This window comes from Rhodamnia argentea, chromosome 9 (assembly GCF_020921035.1).
Source record: "Rhodamnia argentea isolate NSW1041297 chromosome 9, ASM2092103v1, whole genome shotgun sequence".
In the NCBI taxonomy this organism is placed as follows: Eukaryota; Viridiplantae; Streptophyta; class Magnoliopsida; order Myrtales; family Myrtaceae; genus Rhodamnia; species Rhodamnia argentea.
In genome coordinates this window covers 16,018,535-16,027,709 of record NC_063158.1, presented here as the reverse complement: position 1 = coordinate 16,027,709, position 9,175 = coordinate 16,018,535, and the positions used below count along the sequence as shown (strand labels likewise).

At 37.1% G+C, this 9,175-nt stretch overlaps 1 protein-coding gene across 3 annotated transcripts; it reads right to left on the bottom strand.

Moving 5' to 3' along the window:
* Positions 1-4,192: 4,192 nt before the first annotated feature.
* Positions 4,193-7,638, bottom strand: LOC115726031 (transcription initiation factor TFIID subunit 8). Of its 3 annotated transcripts, XM_048285710.1 has the most exons (3): positions 7,582-7,625; positions 6,769-6,969; positions 4,193-5,303 (listed from the first exon to the last, which is right to left on the bottom strand). In XM_048285710.1, the coding sequence occupies exon 3, from the start codon at positions 5,233-5,235 to the stop codon at positions 4,381-4,383; it is 855 nt and encodes a 284-aa protein (XP_048141667.1). In that variant the 5' UTR covers positions 5,236-5,303; positions 6,769-6,969; positions 7,582-7,625; the 3' UTR covers positions 4,193-4,380. The 3 variants fall into 3 exon arrangements, with proteins under 3 accessions (XP_048141667.1, XP_030511600.2, XP_030511599.2); XM_030655740.2 differs by lacking the exon at positions 6,769-6,969 and having other exon boundaries at positions 7,582-7,638; XM_030655739.2 differs by lacking the exons at positions 6,769-6,969; positions 7,582-7,625 and adding an exon at positions 6,309-6,731.
* Between the last annotated feature and the right edge of the window lie 1,537 nt (positions 7,639-9,175).

Genomic DNA, 9,175 nt, shown 5'->3' with positions numbered 1-9,175 from the left:
ACTTTCAAGAGAACAAACATAAGGAGAACTTGATTTTTCCCACAACCACTACCGCTCTTGCGCTTTGGGCTGCCACGCCAAGCCATCTCTCTAGCTGCGCAGGGGGAAGGGGGGGGCCTTTCCTTCGAGTGTGGCCGGTTCTCTAGCAACGCCAGGCTAGGGTGTCCGGTCTCAAAGCTAAGTATCTCCACGACATTGTTAAATAATCGATTGTCCGGCATGATATGAGATCACGTCCCTTGTTCTTTAATTGTTTAAACATTTCCAACATTTGAAAGAGGTCTCAACATGTTATGAAAAATTCAACTTTCAAAAGAGGTCTCAGTATTTGAAAGGGCTCTCTTAGACATTCGAAATGGCTCTATTGGACAATATGTATGAGTGCATCTTCAACTTACGAAAAGAGACAGAGTAAGTAGATTGTTTAACACTTGTTTACTCACTCAACAAGACAATGAGCAAGGCCAACGGGTCATTCTTAAAGGGTTCGACTCCAAATCAAGACCCCAATTCTACGTGGTCGACTCCGCTAATGTTGTTTCCGAATTCATATGTCACAAATCTTTACTCAACAATAACTCATTCATCATTGAATAATTTCTAAAGCATTCTAATGTTTTAGCAAAATAGAGTTGATCTCAATCGCGCATTGCCTCTCTTTCCCTAACTTTAAATCCGTAGTTCACTAAACAGTAATTAAGATATGATTAAATCCTTAGGTTTCTTATGCTATCCTATCTTAACTAAAAATTCGGATGCAGCCTTATTGACAAATTACGGATAAAACAAAAGTACGCAGAACATTATATAAATGTTTATGGTAAAAATTTTAAATAAGGACCTGAAGTACCCTTATTTTCTTAAATAAAGGCCCGAAATACCCTCATTGTTTAAAAAGGGGGCTTGACCAAGGCATTTTTTACATTTCTTTTTTTCTTCTTTTTCTTTTTCTTTGTTTTTTCCCAAGGCCGCCCACGTTGATGGCTAGCAATCGAGATTGGTCACCGGCAAGAAGCTAGAGCAAATAAATAAATAAATAAATAAAATGAAGAAGAAAAGGAAATAAATCAAAAAAGGAAATGACAAAAATGCCTTTGATCATGCTATTTTTTAAAACAATGATGACACTTCAAGCCCTTATTTGAGAGAATGAGGGTATTTCAAGCTCTTATTTGAAATTTTTCCATATTTATGGAAAGCAAAAAAAAAAATACTACGATTGTATGATATTAAATATCCAAAGTTCAATATAGAAAAACGTGAGAGGTAAAATGAAATTATGAAATTATGCGCGTGCTCCTGGACACAATAAAATAAGTGATTGAACAAAATTGAAAGAAGATGATAAATCATTGAGATTCCTTAGAATATTAGGAGTGTATCTATTTAAAATATTGGTAATTAAAAGATTAAGACAATTTGCTCTATTGTAAATTACTTGGGTGATTAAGTTATGAAAAGAAATTATTCATTGAGATGAAATATAATGAGGTGAAACACACAAAATATCAACATACTGGAGTACACACAAAGATTGACAACAATGGAACCTATTTTAGGCCTAATTCCCTTAAAATCCCCGACCTTTGAGTCTAGTCCTGATTCTGGCTTGAACTTCTTTTTGTATAAAGAAAAATGGCAAACTTTAAGGTCTAGTCCCAAATATGTCTGAACTTTTTCTTACCTCACGAAAAACCTAAAACTTCAAGTCCAGTCCAAATCTATCCTTAATTTTGTTTTGTCTAAAAAGGCTATCAATTCCCAATCTATTCTCAAATCAACCCGAGTGATCTAGTCGCAACTTTGACGTGGCATTTACACATTGATAACAAATCTACATCGACAGGACGACATGGATAATTTTCTCCAAAATGAAACTTTTCGAGGATATGAAAATTAGAGATGACTTACTGTAATTTTTGCACGGGGGGCTAATAGAGGCAGATTTAGGATGAGTAAAAATTAGTGATTTTTATCTTAAACAAAAAAAAAAAGTTCGGGGTAGATTTGGCATCAAACCTAAAGTTTGAATTTATTTTTTTTTTACCAAGAAAAGTTCGAGGCAGATTTGGACTTGACCTAAAGTTTGAGATTTTTTTCAAGACAAAAAAAAGCTTGGGATAGAATTAAGACTGGAACTAAAACATTTCAACAATATAATGACTTTTTTTTTTTTGCACAAAATTTGTTGTTTCAATATTAGGACGACCTAAAAATCCGTGATTTATTAATATTCATACGAAAGTATAACAAAGTCTTTTCGATCATATAAGGATTCATTTGTTTTGCGAAATATATATATATATATATTTAGAGAATATTTTCGTCATTTCTAGGCATTTGAAGCGCTTAGGAAAAATGATTCAACTGGAAATATGTTCTTAGTAAAAGAAAAAAAATTCCTATCAAAGCTTAAATTTAGGAATATGATTTTCTCTTTAAGGCTTTGTTTGTTTCATTGAAAACGAGACACATTTGGGGAATATTTTTCAGAAATTTTTTTGATGTTTTGGCTAAAACTTGTAAATGAATAGAGAAATATTTTTTGCCGTTTGATATGAAAAAATCTGCTCGAGAGAATAATCAAAAAAATTTGAAGCTTGAGCCTCGCCAGCCTTGGTGAGCTTGTCCCTAGCTCGTGTCTAGTTGCTGGCCATCGTTGTGGGCACTTTGGGTGGGTTTAGTTCAGCATTCCCAAGGGACTTTCAGCTCCCAAAGCCCATTGGGAAAATATTGAAGCATTTGATTTAGCTTTAAGCCAACATTTAACCAAATGTTGACCTTGAAAAAGCTGAAAGCCCAATGCTAGTAGGGACTAGCATTGGGCTTTCAGCTTTTGGCCAAATGCTAAAAGATTTTTTCTTTCCTAAAGTAACCTCATCAATTCTCTATATTTTCGATTTTGCCCCCCTTTTTACTATTTATCTTCTTTGCCAATTCGGCAATGGGTAATTTTTTTAATTAAAAATTAAAAAATTGCATTCAAAACCCCTTTGGAATGTTGTTTTTACCAAACACCATTCAGCCCAAAGTCCATTTTCAAATGAGATTTTATCAAACACAATTTTCATTTTTCTAAACCTCTTTAGGTTGAAAGCATTTGCATTTTCCCAAAGCTCATTTCAAATGCTGAATCAAACCCACCCAATGCATGTTTTTGGAACTTAAAAGTTTTCAGTTACAATTCTACCCACATAACAAAGACTTAATTTACTTTGCAGATAGCCAATTAAAAGCTGTATAATACTTCTTCTTCTTCTTTTTTTTCTTTTTGCAGTAGGAAACCATCTAAAATATCCTAAGCAATTAAGAGAGAAAAATATCATCTAGTTTTAATGGATGCATTTGGTTTAATTATAAATTCAATACGCATCATTGTGCGATGATCCGCGTATTTTAGCATCTTAACTTTCATTTTATCCGGTTAGTCCAATTTTTATTTGTTTTTATGCCATCACTACATGATCGTCTAAAATTTATTTTCAAAAAAATATATTATTGATTATAGAGTTGAGTAACATAAAAAAATTCTGAACATTCATTATTATCATGCATACCCAAAAGAAGACACTCCTTTAAACGTTATTACATAGATTATTATCTTTGGCTTGATTACGCATGTTGGGTTATTTTTAGAATAATTGTTTCCTGATGAATTGCATATATATATATATAGAGAGAGAGACACACACACAGAGACACTCATTAACACAATAATTTGTTGGCTATTTGCCAAGTAAACCATTTTTTGAGTTAAGAGTGAGCCCCATATTTGACCTTTGTCTTCAATGTGGGTAGAATTACAATTGAAAAAAGCATAATAAAGTGTGAATCGCAAGGAATGACATGGTCAATTCAAAGCGGTGAAGGTGGCTGTAGTAACAGTAGTGGAGCCTTTCAAAAACACCCTTCATATTATCCTCCGAAAAATATGTGTGAGAGTGTCAAGTGGAAAATGACGTGAACAAATGATGATCTGGTCCGACAGGCCTACGACAAAATTAAGCGCTTATATGTTATTGAAGCTAATGGTAGGGGTTAATTTGAAAAGAAGATGAAACAGCTTGAGAATTTGCTATGAAGAGAAGATGCAAAATGTCCCCAAGAGGAGTGGTGACCTGTAGGGAGTGAGAGAGTACGTAGATTGAAACCATGTGTGAATAAGAAAAGAGAGATTGGGAAACTAATTTCATTTTTCCATTTTCCTCGATTTTAACCTGCAACAAGAGCAGGACACAATACAAGCATTTAGGAGATGAGTACACCGTTCACTATACATCCAGCATCTCTCTGAGAGCATTCAAACTTTCAGAGCAAAAGAATGGCCAAAATTGGGGCATAGCATGCCAACAGCAAATGAATTTTCATCGTTACAAACCATTACGACTTGCGAGTCTTCCTTCTCTTGATGCCATCACCACCATCTGTTTTAACAGTTTCGTCGTCGTCACTTCTGATCCTACAATATACCCTCTTCTCACTGCCGCAAATCACCTTCCTCAAACCCCCTTCCATTCCACTTCCAACTCTTCTTCCCATTCCAACGGTGAACTTCACCTTCCCACGCCGTTCCTCCAGCCCCCTCAATGATGGCCCCTTATTCACCAATGTCGGCTCATTAGACTTGTGATTTTCCAATGATGACATACATCCCCATAATTGCTCGCCATGGTTTCTTTGACTAAATGAAGTCTCATGATTCTCTACAAAAGTAGCCGTATCAGGAAAGGGTGGCAGCCATCTTGGTATGTGCAGGCCCTGAGAAATGCTCGAGAAGTTTGTACCACCACTAGAATGCATCATGGGTGAAGGCAAATCAACCACACCTCCTTTGGGAACAGGCTTGGCAAAGGGGATTTCACACGAGTTCCTTACAAAGTTGTTGAGATCACACAAGACTCCAGATGCAAGCACAGATGCGCTGTTCTTGTGAAGAGAAGCAGCACCTTGGAAACCTGATACAGAGTTGACGTCGTTGAGGGCACTAATAAGGTCAAACACATTTGACTGAGTGCGACTTGAAGCATTTGCATATGCTGCAGCGGATTTGGCAACTGATTGGAGGTATCTTATGGCAACATCTGTAAGAATATCTAGTGTATAGAGTTGGGCAGCCTTGAAACCTACTGATTTGCAGATTTGAGAGACTGCAATTTTGGTTACTGAGGATGCGAACTCTGTCTGATTAGAAGCCACAAGCGAGCGATGTTCCTGTTTCTTCAACTTTCGTTTCATTGGCAAGGTTGCCCTAAAAGGTCAACGATCCTCAAAACCATAGGAGCCAATATCCCTCTTTTCCTTTACTGCATCAAAACAAAAGATCTTGTGTTAGTGTACAGTATCTATGTGCACACTAGAGAGCTGAAAACTGATCATCCAACTATCATAATCGAGAATTCCATCTGAAAGAATCAAACAAGACGTATTCCAAACTGCCAAAATTCAGTGCCAAAGGGAAAAAGACTAAAAACCAAAACCGTACAACCAAGAGGACTAAAGACCTTCTGGCAAAAGGAAAAGGATCGAAGGCCTTGCTTGGTTCCATGACAAGCACTCCCATTCCAAGGAACCTCATTATTCCTTTTCAATTGTTGAGATTGCCAAAAGTTTTGGCCCTCTGAAACAGAACTGGTGGTGGTGGCGACTGGTAGCAGTGGCAAGCAGAGGTGAGAGGCAGCAGTTGGCAAGTGATGACTGGCCGCTGGCGACAAACGACCGACAACCAGCAACTGGCGGCAGCAGCGGCCAGTGACCAACGACTGCAGCAGCGTTTTTGAGAAATCCTATACCATGTGGAACACAATTCCACATTTTGATTTCTCTTGAAACATGAACATTGTAAGAGTTGGATCCCATTCCCTAACAAATCCAATTCCACATTGAACCAAATGGGGCCTAAGAACTTTGCCACAAGAGAGGAGTCTGAAAGGCCTGTCTACAGTACAGAAACTTCAGCCACACATGCACACACCTATTCCAAACATGAGGTCAACGAGTTCCACCCACTACCATCACAGAGGATATCAACCATGTCTAGATCTCACTAGTCAACCAATCTCCAATTACTGGACTTCAACTCTCACTGATGCACTCTGCACTCTGCAGAGCAGAAAGCAAAAATATTGCAGTATCTTCAAGAGAATGATCTGACATCACTTTAGTTTGGGGACAATGCCACATCCAGACTAAAGATGCAGTTTGCATTAAAAGAAAAAATTGTTTTCGATCAACCCACTATATACTTTGGTGCTCAAGGCAAAGCAGTACCATATAATTGCGCACACCTGCCCACATACTTAAACACGAACCTGTAAACATTGAGGAACACAGCCAGCCTCTTGATCCCATGTGCACATTCTCACATGATACCTTCTCTTATTTACTAATGTCCATAATCATCTTTAAAAGGAAGGCACTGCCATAGTCTTTGTGTAAATTAGCTTCAACAGTTTGAACAAAGCCTGACTTGAAAACCCAGGGCTGCTTAGCCAATAAAAAATATATCAGTTCAACTACCTAAGGGTTCTGCACAAACAACTACTAGAAAATCTACTAAAGATATGTTGAGTGCCCATATTGCCTTTTAGTGAAGCACAATGGCCTTGCTAGAGTGTTGATTCATACTGCCTAAAGCCCTAACTCACCAACTTAATTCTACAGACTTGATATTTGTTCAAAAACTACAATCTGACCCAGGGTTAATGACATGATTGTGGAAACTTGGAAATGTCACAAATGACATTATGCTTGATATAAATTTAACATTACCTATGGAGGAGAATGATCGTCAGAACCTTGACATTTCAACATATGGACTTTTTTCAATTCCAGATGCTAATGACAATGGGAGTCCTCTCAGCAAATGGAGGACTTAAATGCAATTCATGACAATGTTATCAAAAGGGCTAAATTAATTAGAGGCAGATCTCCACCAGTCCGCTGAATTCTTCCGAGGGTTCTCTAAATTTCCTGCATAACTAACAATACCAGCCATAGAAAAATTCAATGAGGCATCTATGTCAGCTTACATAAAGCAACCCCAACCTCGAACTTGCAATGGAAACTCCCAAAAGAGTCCGTGTAGCCAATAATCGTAATGATTTCAAAAATACGTCATATCAGAAGTCAAAGGCAGCAACTTTCGAAACATAATCAGACCAATCCCTGTACGGCCTTCAGTTCCCGACATCATTAAACCTTGTCATACACAAATTTACAAGCACTTAGGGCACATAACAGCATCCAACCATGAATTCTCTGCCAAGCTGAGTTCCACGAGATTCGAAACAAAACAAGCATGTTTTCCAACAAAAAGGGTGATCGATTTACAACTCACGATACCTCTAATACCCTCCTCTCTCAAGCATCCACCAGCTGACGACCCTCAACATAGTATTTTCACTACTTGTTAACAGAGAACGCTCAGTGCCTGTGTATGTGTGCCCAACCTCCATCATCCGAACAGAGAAACAGAAAAGGTAGGCGACGGGTCTGAACTCGATGTAATGCTACCATTACGCATCGGACGAAGTGGGTCGCTTAGCTTTGAATTCACAGTAGAGATAGAGAGAGAAAGATTACCTGTTGTGGACGCAGAGACGAAGGACGGAGGCCAATTGCACCTTGCGAACCCTACGACTACGATGAACTCCTACGGAGAGAATTTTCCTTTTCTAGATTTGCCGCGCAACTGTAGAATTTGTTTTTTCCCTTCCAAATATCGATGTTTAAAATAATTTCCCAAAATAAATATCTCTATAAATTATTCAGGGATAAGTGCGCCGAAAATCTTAAAATTTGTGATGAATATGCAATTGAGTCTCAAAAAATTGTAAGAAGTGTAATCAAGTGTGAAAATTTATCAAATTGATATAATCAAGTCCTTCCGTTAACTCTATCCAATTTGGCTAATGAAAAAAGTCGGTATGACTCTTTATATTATTTTCTATATCTTATGTCGTGCTAACGTGGTTAAAATGATGTTATTTTGGTCAAATTTTAATTTTTTAATGCAACCTTTATATAAGTTATATTTAAAAAAAAGTTAAAATTACGAAAGATACAAAAAAGGAAAGAAGAAAAAAAAGAGAAGGAAAACGCAAGAGAGGGTTGCAGCAGCCACCGCCACCCGGACGGTAGGTAAATAATCAACGAGGTTTGCTAGGCCCCGGCTAGGGGCTAGTGACCCTTATTGACCGTAGGTGAGCCGGATGTGGGTGAGGCCCTCAAATATATCGGGCGAGGGTTGCCAGCCTTGCCCAGATTGTCGATCGACCCTGCCATTGGCAACCCTTGACTAGACTTTTGGGCGACGCCATCGGCCCTTCCCGGTGATGGTGGGGCGGCAACAGTCTACTTCTTCTTCTTTTTCTTTTTTGTCCTTTCTTTGTATTTTCTTTTTAAATTTTGTTTATTTTCAAGATCACTTAAATAAATGTTACTTTAGAAAATAATAATAAAAATAATATCATCATTTTTCGCTAATCAAGTTTGATGAAATTAATGGAAGGACGCAGATTGCACCAATTTGATGAAACTTGATTCCATTTTTTACAAGTTTTAGTACTTATTTTCGTAATAAGTCTTAAAACTTCTAGTGCACTTATTCCAATTATTTATCAAGACTAGACCTACTTTGACAATATTTCTGAATTTGACTAGTTATTAGCTCTCTGACTATAGTCACGCACTTTTACCTCTTCCTCTCCATTCTAGTGAAATAATTGTTGACATCTTGTGTAACTTTTACTTCCCACAACTTAAAAAAATCGATTTGAAGTTCTACTGCAAATTATACCATCAATTTTATATCCTATTACTAGATGAAATACTAGCTATAATATATTTCATTCACTAAAATTGCTTTTAAAAATGTTATTGAAAAATTACCACGAAATTAACAAACAAAATATGGAAACGGTGTTGTTGGGACTAACGATGCAATTTAGAGGTGGCTGAATAGGTTGTTATCTTCGATAAAAAAAAATAGGCTGTTTTCAAACTTTTCACAAAAGTCAGAAAGTAATATTTGAAAATTGGGGGCAATATGCATTATCAAAGATCTGGTGAAGCCTATGTGCAAATATCAATTAAAGAGTGTAATGAAAATATAACACATAATAATATATAGTGGTTTGGTTTATTTACAAAATGCGCGTCTTCTCTCTAGACTAAC

Bases quoted from the DNA above. Each gene is read 5' to 3' on its own strand.
- LOC115726031 (XM_030655740.2), bottom strand. From the start codon at position 5,235: ATGAAACGAAAGTTGAAGAAACAGGAACATCGCTCGCTTGTGGCTTCT.